A 23,224-nucleotide genomic window follows, 5' to 3' on the forward strand; every position below is an offset into this window, starting at 1 on the left:
GTACGATGTTCGTACGTTACCGATGTTTACCAGTTAGGCCTACAAAACTAAGCCTAGCTAGACTAGGCCTAAAGACCGTCCACGAGAGGTCAGTCGCCGCGAGCTACTTAGGTAGTGCATTGGTTCTCACTTTTTATCAAAATACCATAAAACGTACATTTAAGGAAGGAATGACCTGGTTTAATGTTTTTAAAGTAATATATATGTATTATTTTTACAAAACGTCACAAATTGTAGGGAAGGTGTCTTTAAAGTTTTCATACAATAACAATAGGTGATTATTATTAGTATTCTAAATGATCACCTAATAATAAAGATTTCATACAATAATAGTAGGTGATCATTTTATTTATAAATGATCACCTAATAATACAATATAATAATACAATATATAATAACATTTAATTGTGTTCTCCAGTAGCCATAAGATAAGATAAGATAAGATAACTTTTATTGATACTCAAAAAGGAAATTCATTGCTCGTCATACAAAGAAAACACAATAAATACAATATAATAGGATAGAACAACCATTCATATAAAAACATCTAAAAAATACAAAATAAGCTAAGTTATTATCTTCTTGACTTCCTGTTGTACTGGATGATACCGGAGGGGATAAAGGATTTGGCATATCGATTTGTTTTCACACTGAGGAGCCTCAATCTACCACTTGGATTAAATTGGTCTACGATTACTTTGTGGAGAGGATGAGAGGCATCAGACTCAATGCGATCTTTCTGGAGGTGTTCTAGGTCCACATCGGTAATGGAAGGCCAATCATTTTACCAGCCCGACGGATGAAAGTTTCAAGGCGTCCTTTATTCCCTCCGGTAGCATTACCAGCCCAACAGGAGAGGCAGTACGTCCAAACACTACATATTACGGATCTATAGAACGAAAGTAATCAGATCACCGGAGTTAAATTTAGATAAAGTTCTCATACAATACATTCTGGGATTTAATTTTTTGCTGATGAAGTCTATATGGTCTCCACAACTTAGTTTATCATTGAAAACAATTCCTAGATACTTGTACTGGTCAACAATTTAAATTTCTTTACATTTGATAGTGATTGGTTGAAAATTAAATTTATGTTTAGTCCTAAAATCAATGATCATCTCCTTTGTTTTTGATGCATTTATTTGGAGATAATTATCGTCACAAAATTTAACAAATCTTTGTATTTCGCTATGATAATTTTCATCATTGTTTGAAACTATGAGACCAATAGTATAGCCATATAAGTTCATAATAGTCGTGACAGTAACCACATATGAACTACAGAAAATGACCATGTGGAGCACTAGTAACGCTCCTTTATTATTATTATTATTATTATTCAAAAGTGTGGTCTTTGTACTTTTTGCAAATTTAACATATTCTATTCTGTGATTGTATCTATGCAAATAAATTGTGGACATTTTGTAATAATAAACAAATAAAAAACAGTTGTTGGAATATACTAATTTAAAGGAAAATACTAGTTTAGGCTAATTTAACCATCAAACTTTAGGACTAGGATTTTGTGAAACGTAATATAACAATAGAAGAGTATGAGGAATCGTTTAATGACCAAATAGAAAAATTTAGTGACGAAAGGAAACTATTGAAAATTTTAACTTTATAAAGGCAAGAACATTGATATTTGAGTTCTTGAATCTAGTTGTTAGACTTGCGTTATTTATCAAGGATTGTATTTCAAAAGTTAGGCCTATTACGTTCTCACAATATGACTCACTCCTATGATTAAATTCTAGAGGGAGACTGGGATTTTATGACCATATCTGAGTTCTAATTTAATATTGTTTTCATATTCAATCTTGCAGAGGACCGGAAAATTTTTAGGCTATTGTCTGAGGCACTTACAGGATATTTTTGCATATCCCAATGTTCCAATAAAAAAAAAAAACAATTAGCTGTGTTGCTTTTCACATAATTAAATCTTGTAGGCTTAGTAGTTTTAGAGTGGACACTTACCTATCAACATAATCAGTCATCAAACATTTGTGGCTTTTTCAAATGATTAAACTCTCTGGGCGCATCATCCTAAGTTTTCTTTAATGCCAAATTATTTACTGTATTTTAATTGCATATTGACCACTTTAGAACATAATTAAAACAAATATAGAATGAAACCTTTTGCAGCATTTTGTTGATAGATTCATGTCAGGCAGTCAAAATGGAATGTAATCATGTGGATACTTGACTGATAGTAAATTCTCCATATATGTTTGTAGGTGATGCCAGCCAAGTTGCTTATAAATCTGGAAAAAAAAATAATGAAAGAAATATGTTAGTTGCAAAATCAAGTTAAAAAAGGTCATTTTGAGAATTTTATAAAATGTTTAAATTTTTTTTCTTGCACACACAGGTCAGCATTTTTACAAAAATAATGACGCATGTGCATGTAAAACCAAAAAAATGAGTAATTTGTGTCTTGATGACATTATCATATTAAAAAATTAGAATATAGGTGGGTCCAGTATTTTATTTTGTTACGGTGATCTTTCAAAATCCTGTTGCGCATGGGCAAAATCAGAAGTCCTCGCAGTTTTTCCCATTGACCACTGTTTCGTAATGGACAACTTATCACTCAGTAAGATTGATAACGAAAAAACAAACAAAATAAGTAGGGCTTGAGAGCTTGCTGGTCCAGGCATACTAATTGACTGCGGTAAGCAAGCCTCCGATGCAGAGCCCAGCAGCAGAAGGAGGAGCTAAGCCTCCTTCGTCTGCGTCAAAATCGAAGGCGCGAAAAACAACGCCATCGACACCGGTCAAGCGCACGTCGTTATCAGGTAACCTGATAGACTCCCGTTTGTCGGAGATTGAAAAATCTATACAACAACAGAGTGTTCAAAACCAAACTCTGTCAGATTTGCTGTTACAAGTGTTGAACACTACAGCATCTGGGCCACAACAACGCACTGACGACGCTGATAATATCAGTGATGATAATAATAATATAGGCCTAGGCCCAGAGGGTTACTATGGTGATGATTATTATCCATCTAGCCTAGCTAGTACTCCAGACGAAGTGGGAACTAGCGCCGGTCCTGGCGACCTACTAGGCCTAGCTGAGCAAGGCTTGGCCTCACAAATTGAAAGTAGGCCTAAGATGGACATCCCACAAATTGTTGGGGAACAAAAACCCCCAGGGTTTGCAGCCAGATTTGCTGCAACGATTGATGTGGGCCCACCGATTGATGATAACATTGCGGCTAGCCTAAATTATCTGGTACACTCACCAATGGAGGAAACAGCAACAAGTGACCTCCATAAGGCTTACAGTTGCCCAAGAAACGCCATAAACTTAGTGGTGCCAAAAGTAAACCCTACGATTTGGGATAGCATCCCTGCGAAGGCTAGGTCCAGAGACCTGAAGTTGCAACGCATTCAGAAACCCCTAATAAAGGGGATCATAGCAATTGCTAGATATACCAAAAACTTGGACTGAAAAACTGAAAACACGGAGGTTCAAGACTCCTTTGCTCTCTCAGCGAATGCAAATTATGAGCTCCTTTCCTTGCGGAAAGATATGCTTAGACCAGAACTAAGTGCAAAATATGCACAATTGTGCAAACCAACCAATAATGAATTTTTGTTTGGGGATTTGGACAAGAGTGTGAAATTATTGGATGATGAACAGAAGGCGACGGCAGGCCTATTTAAGAAACTACAAAGTCATGCAAAGTTTAAGCCAAGGTTTTATCCATACCGGCCAGCTCCGAGCCAAGCCAAGGTGGGGGGGGATGGGGGGGGGGGATGACGGGGGGGCCGGGGCCCCCTGATTTCGTGTCCGTCGGCACATCATCGCATCCGTCGGCAAACAAAGGTGCCGGGAAAAAAAATAAAGTTAGGCAAATAAGAATAAACTATTATTCTTATACTATTATTGAACTGTAAACATAATTCTTTTGAGTGTTTGTTTATTTACACATATCATTCCCTTCAGATCAACTATTTTTTATTTTCATTACATCTAACCAAACACGTAAAAAATGTGGTTAAAATATCTTATCATCTAGTCTTTGAACGGTCCGGTGAGCTTACCCTATTCAACCTTGTTTTTGCAGTTGAGCCTCTCATGACCAGGGACTTGTATGTCTTCCTACGCTAAGATTATATAGTTCCACATGCCATGTGCTTTTTTCTCTAAGATATATTTATTACGAGTGCCAAAAACCCGTTTTTTTTTTCTCGATATGAGGCCTTTATTATTCAAATTTTTTAAAGAAAAAGCACACATACCATAAAAAATATCCATGTATTTCATTTTTGGAACAGAATATTCCGTGAGGCTCAACTACAAAACCACCATTTTGTGATATGATGTTATCGTAAGCCAATCAAAGCTGAGCTTTCTCGTGATTGGCATTGCTCACGGTTGAATGATTTTGGAATCTGGCTGATTTGATTGGTGGATGCGAATTACCCGCAGCGGAATGTTCTCTCTCGCGCGTGTACCATGAAGTCGATCATTACAGTCTCTCCGATCGTTACTACACAAAGTTAGAGCAATGAATTTGTCCGAATTCCGTTAAGTAAACAACTTTATATATTTTATAAGCATTTAATAACATGTTTTATTGATATTTCCAATGTTGATATATAAAATAAATTACTAAAAAACGTAATTAAATGTAATTATTTTAACCAAAAATGGCGTAGTTAATAGAATTGTCGACTGAGGCCGCAAATTGTTTTACTTCTTTTTCGTGGCTAAAAACGATAATTTTCGGCGATGTTTTAGACCCTATATTTCGAAAACTACAAGTCAGGTTTCCTAATTTTTTCTTTATTGTAATATGAATACAACATACTAACAGATAATGTTGGTTTGGTTTTAATTTTGCATCGTTATCCCATATAAGACAATATGACTATGCAATCCTAGAACATATATTGAACAGGTGTATGTACAGATAATGACACTAATTTTGTCGGCAAATTGGCAATTTCCGGCCCCCCCCCCCCCCCCCCCGCCCCAACTTCAAAATCCTGGATACGTCACTGTTGCCCAATGGATTGTATAAGGTATACAAGAACATTTCGCACCATCCCCCTCGTCTACCATTGAATCCGATGCATCCGGATCTGGATGGGGTGCGACAGATGGGGCTACCCATACTGGAGGTAGATGGGCAGATTCAGATCTGACCACAGCAATCATAAATTCACTAAACATAAATTACCTTGAAATGCAAGCAGCGAGTTTTGTTCTAAAGGCTTTCCATAAGAACAGCACTAATATACATGTACAACTATAAGGCTTGATAACACTACAGCAGTGGCATACAGTATATTCAGCACATGGGTGGCATAAAATCGCACATGTGTAATAATTTGGCTAAAGAATTGTGGCACTGGTGTATACAACATAATATCTGGATAAGTGCGGCATACCTACCAGAAATACTAAATACAGTGGCTGACAAAAAGTCCAGAGTATTCCAGGACGAGGGAGAATGGATGCTAGATAAAAAAGTATTTAATACAATAGTAAAACAATTTGGTAAACCAGATATCAATTTATTTGGCTCAATAAGCAACTACCCAAATACGTGTCATGGAAACCGAACCCAGGGGCTATAAATGTAGACGCATTTACTAAGGATTGGCAACAAAGTTTTTTCTATGCCTTTCCACCATTTTGTCTAATTGGGCGCTGCATGCAGAAAATAATTCAGGACAAAGCAGATGGTTTACTGGTAGTGCCAAAGTGGCCAACACAATACTGGTTCCCTAAGTTACAAACCCTATTAATAGGGAACCCAATGACAGTTAACTGTTCTGACCAGTTATTAACACAACCAGTGACAGGTAGGATACACCCTCTTAACAACAATCTTTATTTGCTTGTTTGCAGGTTATCAGGCAAGCAATTAACATCGACGACTTGCCACAAACGACGGCTGACATTCTAAATTCATGGAGACAGTCATCTAGAACACAGTACTGTGTGTATATTAGACGCTGGTTATCATTTACCAATAATAACCCTCATCAGCCTGATGTCTCCTTGGTTTTGAGTTTTCTAACTGAAATATATGAAAGTACACGCAGCTACTCATCTGTGAATACGGCACGCTGTGCTCTATCTTCATTTCTAACTTTGAATACAGGCCAAACAATAGGAACGCATCCTCTTGTTAGACGTTTTGTCAGAGGAGTGTTTAATATAAGACCGCCAAAGGCAAGATATGAAATACTTAACTCAAAAACTGTGTATCTTATTGCGTTACTGTCTGCACAGAGGTGCCAAACTATTCACTTACTGCGAACATAAAGGTGGCATATAACCTGGACAAAAGATTATGCATTGTTGCCATACTTGGTGAATACCTAACACGTACTAAACATTTAAGAGGAAATGTAAAACAACTTCTAGTCAGTTATCAAAAACCACACGGAGCTGTATCAAAAGATACTATTGCAAGGTGGATTCGGGCAATATTAAGTAAAGCTGGTATTAATACATGTGTATATAAAGCCCACTCCACCAGAGCAGCAGCCTCTTCAGCTGCAAAGGCGTTACAAATCCCAATTAGTGAAATAATGGCTACAGCAGGCTGGGCAAATGAAAGTACATTTAGGAAATATTATGATAAGCCCATACACCATCAACAGACTTTAGGACATGCATTAAGAGACAATGTAGGTGCAGATAAAAATCTGTGACTGGACTACAACGAAGAACACTGTTTGGTGTTAACTATGGTTAATGTGTTTATGACAGAATTGTTGGGATTGTGATTTTTTAAGTTGGTTTGTTATTATTGGACTGGTGAATAAAACACTAAACTACAAAGAGGAACTTTATGGAACTTTGTATTTGTTTTCTTTATTGAGAAGCCACATTTCCAGAGATGGCTTTAAACTCTCAGTTTACAGTGAACGTAATTATGAAATAAAATAGAAAGATTAAACGAGACTTACCTGTAAGTTGAAGTTTGATCACTATTTTATGAATAATGGTGAGTGAGATGTAAACTGCCCTCCTCACCCTTTCCCTTTACATACTCATCGATATTGAGCCTCAGAAAAGAAATGTGCTGCCCTACAAGAGACCAGGCTCTCAGATACAGGTATCATCAAAGAAAGAAAGTTACATATTCTTATGGTTTGGGAAACCATTTGGAGAACCACGGATGCATGGTACAGCCATCAATGACAGTCAGAGAAAAAATGGCAAAAGGCTTGTTACAACCGCTAATGTAGAAAACGCCAGCTAATGTTGAAACAACAGTTAATGTAGAACAATCCACCGCTAATGTAGTAAAACCTCCAGCTAATGTAGAAACACCAACAGCTTATGTAGTAAATAAAAATCAACACCAGCTTATGTAGTAAGGAAAATTGCCTCCCAGCTTATGTAGTTTACTATTGCCAGCTAATGTAGAAAATGTTATATATTTTTACAAAAATTATGTGCAAATGCATCGATCAGTCTTTCCACCTCTCATAAGCAACCAACTTTCTTATTCTTCCTCTTGGAAGTGATCACCTCCTCTCTTAAGGAACCGCTTTTCATAATCGACCACCTCTCGTAAGTGACCGACCTCTTTGTGAGCTTAACTAAAAATCCATTGTTCCAACAGGTAGGCCTACTTCTTCGTATCCGGACAACTACCCCCTGGACAATTACCACCCGTACAACTACCACCCGGGCAATTACCCCTTTGACAACTACCCTCTAGGACAACTACCCCCTTAAGACAACTACCACCCAGACAACTACCACCCAGACAACTACCACCCGGACAACTACCCCCTAGGACAACTACTACCCGGACAACTACCCTCTAGGACAACTACTCCCTTAGGACAACTACCCCCTTAAGACAACTACCCCCTTAAGACAACTACCACCATAGGAAATCATGTTGTGTCATACATTTTTTTTTAAAAGAAATATCGCTATTTATTATAAAATAGACTACAAATGTTATTTACGTCGATATAAATTATAAGGCTGGAAGAATATGTTAATAATTCCATGTCAAATACAGTAAAATGCATAGTGTGGTACATTGCTCATCTAGTCCCCTCTTCACACACAATTTGATTTACAATTGGCACCAAAAGAAGCAGCTTGTTAATGATTACCAATTGTCCAAGGAATAATTGTCCTAAGCTGTAGTTCTCCTTAGGGGTAGTAGTTGAACTATGGGGTAGTTGTCGAAGGAAGTAGTTTCCCTAGTGGGTAGTTGTCCTAGGGGCTAGTTGTCCTAGGGGGTAGTTGTCCTAGGAGGGTAGTTGTCCGGGTGGTAGTTGTCCTAGGAGGGTAATTGTCCGGGTGGTAGTTATCCGGGTGGTAGTTGTCCTAGACCCCTACTTCTTAAGGTTAATTAACAGCATATCTTAGATGGCTGGTTGATTTCTGCTCGAAACTGTCATTGATTATTTGTTTTATGATGAAAAAGGTAGAGGGGTTAAATACACTTTGTTCTTTAGGGAATTAATTGGTTCTAATATTCTACAATAAATATTTTTTAGGGTAAAGTTATTTGAACTCTAGCGCGCCTATATTGGTCAAGTTGGTTTAAAGGTGAATTTTATAACAGTGCAATTGTTATAGACCTAACTACATTAAACTACCCTGGGACGTTTGTTGTACGGGTTGATAAAAGGTTATGCCATTCTATGGGATTCAGATTCATTCGGCGTGGAGAAAAGTAACAGAGGTACCGGTTATAGAACCAGAAGCTTGGGATAGATTCTTTTGTCCCAAAGAGATCCGGGATAAACATTGTAAATGTCGACCACCAATAGGATGATGCACTTGTGTAGGCCTATTTGCATAATGTTGTTGATCATTGTTGGGACTGAAGGACGAGGCCGTTCACCGTTTCAGATGTTTCAAGAACGTTCAGTAGAAGAAAAAACATTACAAAATAATTAATTTTCCTTTTTAATGTGTTTATTTCATGGCATTTGACCCAACTAAGCTAGGTAGAACCTAAACCCAAAACTACAGTCTGCACATGGGTCTGACCCGTAATCTTCGTATTAACAAAGATAGTCAGTATACCCCCGCTTATTTTAAAACAACTGATGGTTTTCTTATTTTCAGATCCAACCCGTTTTTACCATTGATAACAAAAAGGCTCATGTTCGACAGCAAAATTGCAGCAAGACAGCAAGATGTTGACGATGTGTTTTGAAATGTTTCCGACGGATGAAGAGTGCTGGAGCCCGGAAGATCAGATTTCAGTTGGCCAAATCCTGTTCCAGTATAAGTGAAGACAACATTTACTGCACTTTGCATAAAACACCCTCTTATGCTTAAATTCGCGCTACCTATATGGAGGCCAATTAAAGCTCGTGAAATCCAAGAAATTCATCAGGTGGACTTGATTGACCTTCATCCACAAGAAGTTGATTACAAATGAAATAAGTATCGTTATATTATGTATTGTTTTTTTCACGTTTTTTGTGGACAAGGCCACTTCGGAACAAGAAGAAGAAGACAAGAATCTTTGGATAATATTCGGAGTTCTCCTATGGCTGCCACCGACCGAACAAACATACAATTAGAAGAGATATTAGAAAACAACCACCAAGTTTGTACAATGTTGGCGATAAAGTTTATGTATGCATTCAGGTACCGAGGCACACTAGCCAGGAGACACGTGTAAGTGTAATTGGAAAAGCGGTATGTACAAACTTCAGTATGAACAAAATGGAATACCTACTTACGATTGGTTTCACGTTAATAACATAACCAGTCTGACCATCGCTGAGGAGAACGCGAGAGCGAAGATGAATATTGCTGAAAAGGTGCCACCGGCAATTGACCATTACCATTACACCACTTCTGGTATGGAAAGCCAAATTTGGTCTATATGTGTGACTGAATCCATTGGGAGACGGTAACTGCCAATTCCATGCCTTAGTCGACCAACTTGAAACATTTAGAATTCACAGGAGTTCTGAGGGCTTGCGTGCCGAGTTGGTATCAGATATAGAACTTAATGATGGCTCACCAATAGAACCATTCGTTGGATCTGTTGAAGTTTATACACAAATGATTTCGTTGTCCAGAACATTCAGCGGTCATGTTACTCTCCAGAGAACAGCTCAACTCTTCAAGGTGCAACAGCAACACGTCTAATTTCCCTTTCTGGGAGCTACGATGAATCATTACTTGCGTTGTTTCTTGGTCACATGGCAGAAGGCCAAGGTGAACATTATCGGAGTTTGATACCTTATGATGAAAGTTACCGGTGTGTCTTAGAGTCATTTCGAAACTATACACCTTTCCAGGAGGGATAAAACTGGCATCGAACTTCTGTGGAAAATAGTGTTGACGAAAATGGACAGAATTTGCATTGCATTGTAAATAATATGGATGAGGGATTACTAAGTGGGAGAGATAGTGACCAGTGTAAAAACAAGGGTAGGTCGGATAAAGAAAGTGTAACGTACATTTTATGGACGATAATGGAGAGAGTGCGAGTCTGTAGAAAGTAAGGATGAGAGTTTACGAAATAATGGGGCAGATAGTGAACGTTATGACGCCAGTAGAACGGATAAAGACGTTAGTGGAGATAATATAAGCGAGAGAGATGACAGTGAGGAGGCTGGAATAGAAAAATTAGACAAGACTCAGTTGTGACAGGGTATGAATCAATCTTGCCTCCTGAGATATGGGAAATCATTTTGAATGCCGCAATTCATGGGAATGGACAATTCAGAAGTTTGTAAAAAAATGTTGTGATATAACTCTGTTCCATGTATCAAAGTGTTCTTATCAGTGGGGGGAATAGTTCAAATTACACAGTAAAATCTCTATTCTTTTTTACATAAATGTTGTAAATAGAGACTCATTTTTAAAATACTATGAAAAATAAACTGTGTGGTAAAAAATGTTATCAGATGGCTTAACATATAGTGTAGGCTGGTATGTCGTTTATATGAATGTCGTGTATATTTTTTGTTAAAAGCAAACTTTGACTTTATTTCATATCTTGATAATATAAGGAATGAAAAAAAATATGTTGCCATTTTTTCAAAAGACATTTAAAGAACCAAATTCAAGATGGCCGCCAACATTCAAATAACCCTATTAAAAATCAGAATATCACCAATAATACAAATTATAAATGTGGAACAAGTCCGTTTTGATGGTATTACTGTACCCATTATACAATCTTAAGTATGTAAAGCGATTATCTGTCGGCCATCTTGGATTTCAAAATGGCCGCCACTAAAAATTAAATTCTTTAAATAATTTTTTTAAAATATGTGTGCATAAATTGTTGTTTGTACACAATGTTCTAAATTTGTCATTTCTCCCAGGATTGTCTAAATATAAGGCTGTCTAAAGTTGTCAATGTTCTCTATATAACAGATATATAATACCCAACTATGACTCTTAAATTAATAATCGTTCAAAGTTGAAGTTGCAAAAGTATGGAACAACTTACCAATTTATATCAAATATTCAACAACAATTACGTCTAACTAGAGGGTGAGCTCGCTTCGCTCGCTCCCCTCTAGGAAGTGTAAACGATGGTTCTCGGAATGATAATGACTCGGGTAAAAAGGTTTTAGAAGGACGTTCTCCTTGTACGTTTTATGTCGGTTACCATTATTGAAAATGCTTGACATTCGAAAAACTAAACCTACTCTGTTTCACAGTGTCTTAGATGATTAATAACATTTTAAAGTATAGTGTTTATTGTTTGGTAGGGCCCTTATATGGCGGAGGTCGGGAGGCAGATATCATTTGAGGGAGATGCTTATTCGAGGGATTTTTTAGTTTTAATAATATCGTAACATTTATAATCAAATAAAATCCTCTAATAGATATGAAAAGTGGTAACAAATAATAACAAATGCTTGTTAAATTGTAGTTAACCGTGTGATGAATTCTATTACAAATAGTATAATTGTGTTATTATAAATATAATACAATATTGTGTGTATAAATGTGGATGGGCGTTTACCTGAAACCAGGTAGTTGCAAGGTGAACCTGGAAATTACTTTGATCGCGTACAATTGAAATTGAGTTGAAAATCTACCGATGAAATCAGAAATTTTGTTTTAAAACTCTTTATAATATATTCCTAAGATATGGAACAATATCGTAAAAGTGAAAACTGTTTTACATTTCGCGGTACATCTGAGATAGGCCTAGTTTAGGTAGGTATCCAAGGCAGAGATTTGTTCTAAAGTTTTCCATTGTGCTTGCCTATGTCAGAATTAACCATAATTTATATATAGATTCTAAATTACAGATTTCATTTCTTTTCATGAAACTGAAACTTGACAGGAAACAGGACCACAATATAAAACAAGTGCATTTATACCTTATTGTGAAATCCTGTATAAATATGATGTTAAATAATAAATGCGTTATTGCTATGTAATTCAATGTCTGAACCTTCAGGGCCATAGTCACCAGTATCAAGTTTGGTAAGTTTTTAACCTGTCAACTTTTGGCAGAAGCTTGAAGGCAATACAGATACAGCTCATTCACAAGATTATTCATAGGCAGCATTAACTCCTACTTCTCATCTTCTACAATCTCAACCGATTTCATTAGATATGTACCCCCTACAGATGGACCACCATTATACACTGGTTTGATGAGTGCACATGGTTGTGGTTTAAAAACTCATGTACTAGGGAAAGACAAGAATGCCTGGTGATGACTCTTGCCCGAGATGAGTGGAGGTGGACAGAGATGACATCAAGAAGCAATTATTATGTCGACCCGGTGAACTATATGGCTTTTGGACATGTAGCATTGTGAAAATAGTGTTGAGGCCAGTGCTTTTGTTGAAACTGAACTTGTATTACCTATACAACCAGTGACACAAATATCTTAAATGGAAAACATCTCTAAAGGACAGAAGCACACTAATTCTGCTTTCTCTCTACAACTTGCTTCTACAAATGCAGACAGAGAGAGAGATTCTAAGTGAAGTCATTTTGTTTGAAAGAGGCTGATCATAAAGATATTAACTTGAATACAGAGAGTCGACGAAATCTAAATGATGTGGTTAAACTATATCCCTATATATGTCCGAGACACAAGAAAACGATATCTGCACACATGGAAAGTAAACATGATTTTATCAAATATTTCTTCGCTCATGACCACCTGAACAACGACCGGTTACTTCCGCTGTATCAATTTTAACAGATTACTGAAACAAATTACAGATATTGGAGTTTATGAGAGGACATGTATGTGTGGGACTTGCTGGATTTACATCAATTGATCAGGGTCATTGAGCGTGGTATCATTGGAATAACACAAATTAATGATTTCATCAGAGCTGGCAAATCTAGTTGATGAGTTTGAAATCCAACATTTAAAGAGAGATGATATCCCGATTAATGAAGAATGCTGCAAATTCGCACAAAGGTGTTTGTTGGCCATGGCATGATGAAATTGGACAGAAAATGTTTGAGGCATTGGTAAAAGTCTTGTAGAAGGCAAACTGTCTATATGGGATCCTAAGAAAAAGACGAACATTGGCAACAAATATATATGACGGTGAATACAGGTGACAAACTTATCAAAGTAAAAGAGGACTCCTATAATAGAGATTATTTGGCAGTGAAATGAGGTATTGCAGTACTTTTGCCAATTTGTTTCTGAACAAGCTTGTTGGGATCGCAGATCAGTCTGTGGAAGTTTGATGGATACAGTAGTAGAAAACGAAGGAAGGTCAACTTACTGTATCGCATTCAAGATTAGAAATATTTCATTGAAGGACTTTGGCAGAGTTAGTTGTCATTTAACTGAAGAAGTGTATGAGATGTTTTAATATGAAGAAGTGTACTGTCAGTACTATAGACCTCCGACCTGATGGTCAACATTTTGTGTTAATCACCATGTTGTTGTTCATAGGAATATCATTTTGTGTATTTCAATCTAATTTTATTTAACTTACACACGTTTTAATAAGAAATTTAACCCATTTTTTTAAAATGGCGGCCATTTTGAAATTCAAAATGGCCACCATTTTGTGTTAATCACAAATGTTGTTGTCATAGGCCTATCATTTTATGTGATTTCAATCAACGTCATAACTTGCACATGTTTTAATAAGAAATGTAATCCATTTTTAAAAAATGGCGGCCATTTTGAAATTCAAAATGTCAGAATACTAATAAATATAGATTTATAATAATTCTTATATAGCAGAGAACCCATATGAACTTAAAATATTATTCAAAATGGGTGTTACTTTCTCCAATATGGTACATTTATTGGATATTTTACGTATTGGCGGCCATCTTGGATTTGACACCCTTAAGCTTTTTTAAAAAAATGGCAACATATTTTTTTCATTACTTTACATCCTAAAGACACTAAATCAGCTGGAATTTTGCTTTTAACAAAAAAATGACACGAAATTACATAGTGGCCTACATTAATAGGTAATATAACTAGAATTTTACGTTTCTGGTGTTTTTATTCAACTTCATATTTTTATTTTCGTGCTATAGCAAAAATTATCCACCGTTTTTTTCACTTGCCTGGAGGTCACCAGACATGTTATTACATTAGGTTAAACTACTGAAAAAAAGTCTATCTGGTTTTTATAGCAGAATTTTTTCAAATTTTGTATTTTACCATTTTTAAGGGAAATTCATGTTTTTTTGCACATATTTGATTTATGTACAATTAACCAAATATTATATTTAAAATTCATGCCTGTACCTGAGCTGTGATAGTGCTCAACTGGGCAGTGTTTGTATAAGCACAAAAAAGCATGCAAAAGGAAAATATAGCATCAATATTTGTAGTTAATTTCCAATTTAAGCATAAAATTACTTATTATATTTATATAACCTTTATGTTTTAGCTTTTTGCTTAAGCTTTAAATCAGCTATTCAGCACTTTATTAGCACTGTCAATGCTACTTTTTGTTGCTGTTAAAGCTATACCTATGCTTCGCTATTGCTAAGTTTGCTATTTCAGTAGATCTGCTATTGCTTATTTAGCACTGCTAATGCTATTTTTCTCATTGCTGAAGCAAATGATGCTATTAATATGTAACATTTATTATTGTTTTATCAAAATCATTTCATATTATGACAAAAGCCATTTTTGTACACCACATTAATCATTCTCTGAAAAATCAAATCAACCAACAGAGAGAGATAAACAACTTCCACTAAAAAGGTGATAATAAAAACAATATAATATATAAATACTGTATGACGAAATAAGGTGTTCATAATTTTAGACTTAAAAATATTTAAACAGTCAAAGAAAACATCAATATTCAGAAACTTATTGTAAGATTCGCACATGTGCTTAAATCATTCTCTATTACGGTGACAACAATACAACAAATTTTAATCAATGTTTTTTTCCACAACAGCCGCTTGTTTAATTAAATGATTTATGTTAAATACAAACTTTAAACTCAATCTACTGATAATAATAATACATCATAATTTTGATTATTGATTGTCAAGAACATACATATTTTTATAAACAAAAAACAGGAATTGGGCAAATTGAACTGATATCCACATATTGTAATCTGATACAATTAAATTTTCGACCATATTTTGATGTCTCAGAGAGATTAAGTATAAGCAACTTCAATTTCATATCATCAATTTTGTATTCTACAATAATAAAATAATCATTACATCCTTGCTTGTAGTTTTATTGGTTATCCGCACTTATCCGGATAACCCCTTGTTATTGTCAGGATCTTTTTTTTCCTTTTTTTTCCTAGGAAATCAACATGTGTACTCTCGCGCAAATAAAGTGAACAGCGATGGCCAGGACAAGTTCAATAACTGGCAGTGAATAAAAGGTAACTGATATGCCGATCAAATAACATGCCGCAACGAAAAAAATTGTGAGAGAATTCTGGAGCGCATGTGAAAAAGACTTACGTCCGACAATCGTAATACTAGGCCTAAAATTAAATTTTAGCTAATATGCTTAGCCCTAACCTAGAGGCCAATGTAGAATAATGATACACTATTCCTGTTTTAGTAGGCTAGGTATATTACGAATGATTTTTATTTATTGTTGTCCATGTACGTACTAAATAAACCTGGCGCTAGTTTCCTTCGCTTGTATTTTGACTCCAAATCTGATAACTAACTTTATCGTGTAAATACCACACCTTAGAAGTATGCCTCATGAGTACTTTAATGATAGAATAAAAGTAACAAATAAATCCTTAAATTATTGATTTTACAGGCTTGTTTCTCGCACAGAGCAACGATAATAGAAGCCCAAAAACAGTGGAATGCGTCACCCTTTGCAAAAAAGCCGTATACGATTTACATACGTTTCGTATATGTTTCGTATAGGAAGTCCATTTCGTATACGCCAATTCGGAAGTTCCTGCCCGCATAATAAACATATACGAACCGTATACGATCATTTATAAACAATTTCCTAATTATACGATCCGTATACGATACGACGCGTGTATACAAACTGCATCATATTACCAAGCGAAAAGGGACTGTCCCTCTTTTTACAAGACGACGATAGCATACGTTACGATGGCAGGAGCATCTTGACTTCAGTAATTAGTGTACAATTTGTTTGGTTTTTTTTCAGTCGGTATATGTACATTAAATTCCCTATGATGATTTAGTTCATATTTTTCGCTAATGAAAAAATGTGTGCTGTATTTTACAAGACGTTATTTTTCTATCAAGCATAAAAACCCACCCAGGCTGTTCCGTCTTGTTCATCCCCTCTGCTATTTCGTTACCTTTGGTACATTCCATTAATAAATGAATCATACAAAATGTGCTGTTATTAATTTGAAAGTGCTTTAATTAATAATAATGAACTTGGAAATAAATAAATAAATATTAAATTGGGCCCGCAGTATATTAAATTTAAAACGAGTAAGTAAAATCCATATATTACGATGTAATAAAAATGTAGAATACATGTGGCTCCCTATTATATATATATGGAATGATCCAAATAAATTCGCCCAAAACGTGCCTGTGTTGTGTGTGCTGCATGCATGCATCACATGGATGGATCAGATTTCATTAATTTTCAATCATGGGTTGTTGTCCAACAGGATTTTTTTGCTACGGGTTTTAACTCGCCATAAAAAAAAAAATGGGATGTAGGCCTAGTTACAGTGGGCCAAAGTAGATAGTAAATTCGATGACTTCTAGCTAGCTAGGCTATAGGCATATTGTAATTGTATAGATCGAACATGCAGTAACTAGCTACTGCAGCAGCTCTAGTAAACTAAGAGTAACTAGGCCTGGGAAAAATACGCCAAGGAAAAAAGTCTGTGGTACACTCAAAATAAGCTAGCTAGCTTTCCCCTATATATTAGATTTGGTTATATTGTATTATTTTAATAACCTACTCTAGCTAGTAGTAAATCAACAACGGTGAAATGGAAATACGATGCATTATGGATCGTTGCAAAGTTAGGGGGTGCCAACAAAACATTCAACAGCCAAAAATACAAAAAAAGAAGCTCCGACGTTTTAAAGCATTTTACTATTTTAGGCATCAGAACTAATTATTGCTGTAAATTTTCTAGAGTTGTCACTGATGAATACAATTTAACATAACCTACATGTAACTTAAAAAATCCAAATGATAATTGTACGCAACGATAGTAAAACCAGGTAAATGTTAAATACTTATTTTACATCTCCCTGCTAAACGCTGACAGGCCAAGCGGTATTTAATTATATTTTTATTTATTTAATTCGTAAATTTAAAAAAAAATCGTTAATATAAATATGTGAACCTTCGTAACTGTTTGTTGTATATGCGCGGGCGCGAGATACTTAATAAGATAGGCTTTATTCATATCATATGTTGGAGTGGTAAACAACTATGAGCCTAGTTGCGAGGATACCGCCTCGTAACTACGTATTGACGTATAGACGTTTTACTATATTATATTGAATATGTGTTACATGTAATAAAATAATTGTGTACAATATTAGTAGCTAATAGTTTTTTTGTGCCCCTCTGTACACACGGCTGCTGGATATTTGTTTATCATTTTAATGAATGTAGTACCAGTCTAACTCCAAATAAAGATATAACTAGAACACATTTTGAGAATTCAAAGTTTTGATCTTTTTCAAGAATCTGATAACCATGACTCATCTTTTTACATAATATACAGCATCAGCATGTACAATCTAATTTAATTGTCACACAATTGAATTAACAAAGGACAAGGATTTCAAATAAACTGTTACAAATAAACAATTATGAATGAAATAGTTGGGGTATTGTTGGGTCCATGGGAAATCAACAATGTTTAGTAGACTTATTTAATTTGTTATTTACAGTTGAGGGTGGTTATTTTTTAAAGACATGTTTTATGATTTCTTAATCACCAAGCAGAAATATGAAAGCAATTCAATCTGTTCGCTTAACCGGGAAAAAATTGAAATTCGATATAATTGTATTTACTATAACCACTAATTTTGTTTTTTAATTTTTTTCTACGGAAGTGATCAACTTCATATTCAAAATCCGATTGTATTCATCGTTAAATAATAATAATTATTATTATATAATGATTGTACATATCAACACATCCCACTTCTGTTTTGGTTGCCAAATTATTTTTACACCATCTCCATGCTATACTACAACACATGTCGCGGAATAATATCGCTTAACATAAACGATGTAATTTGACCACCCAAAGCTCGCACGTGGTGTGACGAATTGAGAAGATCGAACGACGCGACGTACCCGATGATATTATGCATGATTGGCCACCAGAGAGCCGAGTCGACCACGAGTTGCAACTGTAGGCAACCGAGCGACGCTCGGTCGTCGTCGGCGGCTGAACTTACTGACCTCTGTCATATTTTATAAAGGAAAACTGCAAACATCATCGTGAAAATGGCCCCTTGTCTTGTCCTTTCTAGGCCTACCTAGTAGTAGTATACCTGTTTAGCGTATTTTATACGACTTTTTATAGACTTGCGAAAAACGTTGTTTGAATTTTATCGGTAGCCTAGGCTATCTCATAAATAGAAATAAATATGGTCTTATGTCCTAGCTCCTACTACTCTACTATACTAATAATACTACTACTAGCCTAGTGGCTGGTGCTAGCTAGGCCAGAGAGCCAGCCTATTACGTACGTACGTATTTGTTGTAATGACAATTTAAATGTTTTATTTAGCTCTATTCTACTCATTACTACTATTATAATTTATAAAATGGCCTAGTTTGTTCGTATATGATTCGTATACGTCCCGTATACGATATTCTTATCATGAATAAACAACGTATACGTTACGTATGCTAAACGTATACGACGCCAACTCTTTGTGGAGCAACAGAGTGGAAATAATGTAAACAGTGAAATCGTATACGTCGTATACGTTTTCAGCGTATACGGATCGTATACGGCTTTTTTGCAAAGGGCAATTTCTCGATCATGCATTTATTGTAAAAAAACATGTTTAATTTCAATATATTTGTTAATTTGTCAATAAAAATGCTGTAATATGTTACTGCTGATACTGTTCTGTTTTCAAAGAATAATAATCGATCCTAAATCTACATCACTACCTAGCCTAGACCTAGGACATCCTACTAAGGATATTATGATGAATTGTTCTATTTTATTCTTTAAAAGGTTAAAGAAACCGTGTAAAGCCTGGTTTCCTGTCGACGTAAGATTTGGAAATGCTAACGTTTGTTACGATTGTTGCGTTTGTTACGTCTCTTCCGTTAAGTTGAACAAAAATGAACGTCGTTTTGATCGTTCTGAACAGCAGGCTCACGAGCCGATAAAGGCTGGTTTCCTGTCGACGTAAGAAGCAGTTTTTCTAACGTCAGTTACGATTGTTACGTCGATTTTACGTAAGAAACCAACATTTGACAGGAAACCGCTTACGACAATATTTTGGTGAAATCGACGTAAACGCAAGAAAAATAGACGATCGACAGGAAACCGGGGTATCGAATCTCCGTCTGATACGTCGATTTATCGCGAATTTACAGGAAACCGGGATTTTAAGGCTGGTTTCCTGTCGACGTAAGAGGCAGTTTTTCTAACGTCAGTTAGGATTGTTACGTCGATTTTACGTAAGAAACCAACATTTGACAGGAAACCGCTTACGACAATATTTTTACTGATTACCTTAAGTGATATAGGCCCTACAGTAACTTTCTTTGCATACACTGTGTCACACAATATATATGATACAGGAAATTAAACCTTTAAATAAATCTAAAAAGTTGAATACTAAAACTATAAACATATTTTTAAACTCTGAAACTGTGGTACACTGTACTATAATTTCTCTCTTTCAGATGGGGCTGAATTAAGGACACAAGTTGATTCAATCTTTCTGGTGTCATTCTTGTATATCTATTTAATAAAGCAAAACAATTTGTAAATGCAACACATACACTTTTAATGTTGATACATTATCAATGTTAATATCAATGTTTTGTTTAATTTTCAGTGGTACTAGAAGCAGACTTTCTGTTCACATGTAAAAATGTTAATAAATAAGTTTGATATTTCCTATGTACTGGGCAGTATTTACTTTGGAATCATTATAGGCCTCATTTTTTGTTTAAAATTTGCTCTGTAAAAATATTTAACATTTTAAAACTAGTGTGTTGAAGCTTTTCAATAATTATTCTAAATCAAAGAAAAATAATTAAACATATTTAAAGTGTTTTCACTGTTGATTCCATTGTAACCTGGATTTAAAGCTCGGGAATATACAGAAATAATAACACGAAACTACGGGAAATTAAAGAACAACGTGTGGTTTATTTTTCACTGAATCATCTCACGAGGTTTCACCAGAGAAGAGACCCGCGCATAGTTACAGTATGACACGTCAAAGGTGCATTACATATGAGGGGATAACTTAACATTCACTTGTTTTTCTTAAGTTAATGACTACAAATTTTAATTTTATAGAATTTTCCTGTTAAGCAGCTGTTACTGTTATTAGTTATATAGTTGTGTGTACAGTATAGATAACATTTTTAGTTACAAAGATTTAGTTTTTAAACACATTCCAAACAAAGGGCATGTAAAAGAGAAGTTTCACTGTAGATCATTTTTGTTGCAGTTTAGAAGTTGGAATTATTGTGTAGAGTGTGTAGATCCAATAAATTTGGCCTATCATATAAAATAAAGTCACACTAAAAAAAATGAGAGATTTATGCCTAATTTCAAAGCTAGCCTAGGCCTACAGATGGTGGTCCACTTAATTGGCCTAGGCCTAGTACTTGTAGGGCCTAGCCTAGTAGGCTAGTATAGGAGGCCTACTACTACTAAGTACTAGGGGCCTAGGCTATATAGTAGGTAGGCCTAAAAAAGGCTTTTAGTAGTAGGCTAGCCTAGGCCTAGTATTACTAAAGTAGGCCTAGGCTAGGCCTACAAGAAGGCTACGGTCTAGGACATTTTTAGTACAGGCCTCTTGCCTATATTACAGTAAAATAGTAGTGGTTATGATGTAGGCCTAGGCCTAGGCATGTTTTATGTAGCTAGGCTTATGTACAGTATATGCCACACAGCATGTATGCCTTTCTAAGCCTAGGCTGCCTACCTGAAAAACAATTGCCTGACATGGGCAACCATCGATCGAGCAAACACGGAAGCGTAAGAAAAAAATTTCAACTTTACGTAACGATCATAAGACGACCGTAAGCGCTTGAAGTTAAAAAAGTCAACTTTACGCAAGGGTCGTTATCGGCTCGTGAGCCTGCGGTTCAGAACGATCAAAACGACGTTCATTTTTGTTCAACTTAACGGAAGAGACGTAACAAACGCAACAATCGTAACAAACGTTAGCATTTCCAAATCTTACGTCGACAGGAAACCAGGCTTAAGAGGAAGTTTTTCTAACGTCAGTTACGATTGTTACGTCGATTTTACGTAAGAAACCAACATTTGACAGGAAACCGCTTACGACAATATTTTGGTGAAATCGACGTAAACGCAAGAAAAATAGACGATCGACAGGAAACCGGGGTATCGAATCTCCGTCTGATACGTCGATTTATCGCGAATTTACAGGAAACCGGGATTTTATTGCTTGCGATCACTTGCGTTGCGTTATTAACGATTCTTACGTAAAGTTGACTTGGAGTCAACTTTACGTAAGCGTAAGAGTCGTAAGCGCAAGATATACAATGGAAAAGGATAGGCCTATTTTTAATAGATACGAAAATACGAATTTAATTAATAAAAGCAGCTTTTTTACAACACCTCTTTACCAAAAAAGGATAAAAATTAGCCCTATATTAAAAACGTACAATTATATTAAAGTTCTTTCTATTCACACTTTTCTTTATTTTATTGACATATTCTCCTTCCGGTAATTAAGTTCATTAACTATTCTTTTATTAGGAGAAATGATTCGATGTTTTTAAACAATTTAAACCGGCACTATTTGCTCCATCTGAGTTTTTCTAATCAATGTTTTTGTTGTTTGTGTTGTTATAAGAAGCATGCTATTAGACTCTGATGCAGTAGATGTAATATTAAATATACAGAAGGTAAGATATTTAATAACAATTAATAATAATAATAATAGTAATAATAATAAAGAAGCATACAGTAAATACTTCTTAAATAAATTTATTTACAAATACATTCTGCACAATACTATTTTATGGATTAGGCCATTTATATAAATTCTCAAAAATAATAGATGCATACACCATGGCATACAGAATATACAATACCGAAAATCAAACCTTTAACTAAATACTAATTACTTACTTATTAACTAAATACATTTTTAAAAAGCAAACACAAACACTTTTACTGATTACCTTAAGTGATATAGGCCCTACAGTAACTTTCTTTGCATACACTGTGTCACACAATATATATGATACAGGAAATTAAACCTTTAAATAAATCTAAAAAGTTGAAATACTAAAACTATAAACATATTTTTAAACTCTGAAACTGTGGTACACTGTACTGTAATTTCTCTCTTTCAGATGGGGCTGAATTAAGGACACAAGTTGATTCAATCTTTCTGGTGTCATTCTTGTATATCTATTTAATAAAGCAAAACAATTTGTAAATGCAACACATACACTTTTAATGTTGATACATTATCAATGTTAATATCAATGTTTTGTTTAATTTTCAGTGGTACTAGAAGCAGACTTTCTGTTCACATGTAAAAATGTTAATAATAAATAAGTGTGATATTTCCTATGTACTGGGCAGTATTTACTTTGGAATCATTATAGGCCTCATTTTGTGTT

At 35.2% G+C, this 23,224-nt stretch overlaps 1 protein-coding gene and 1 pseudogene across 3 annotated transcripts in view; one reads left to right on the top strand and one right to left on the bottom strand.

The window, feature by feature from the left end:
* Positions 1 to 429: 429 nt before the first annotated feature.
* The window catches only part of LOC144843744 (tripeptidyl-peptidase 2-like), a 117,795-nt gene continuing 95,000 nt past the window's right edge, over positions 430 to 23,224 (bottom strand). For 2 of the 3 annotated variants that reach the window (XM_078700667.1, XM_078700669.1), the window contains one exon: positions 430 to 2,266. In XM_078700667.1, the coding sequence (XP_078556793.1) occupies positions 2,177 to 2,266 (90 nt within the window). In that variant the 3' untranslated portion in view covers positions 430 to 2,176. The remainder of the gene's footprint in view (positions 2,267 to 23,224) is intronic. The other variant, XM_078700668.1, reaches the window with a different exon arrangement.
* LOC144842432 (uncharacterized) lies at positions 2,692 to 6,801 on the top strand (annotated as a pseudogene).

Source organism: Antedon bifida, chromosome 5 (genome assembly GCF_963402885.1).
Source record: "Antedon bifida chromosome 5, ecAntBifi1.1, whole genome shotgun sequence".
Taxonomy (NCBI): domain Eukaryota; kingdom Metazoa; phylum Echinodermata; class Crinoidea; order Comatulida; family Antedonidae; genus Antedon; species Antedon bifida.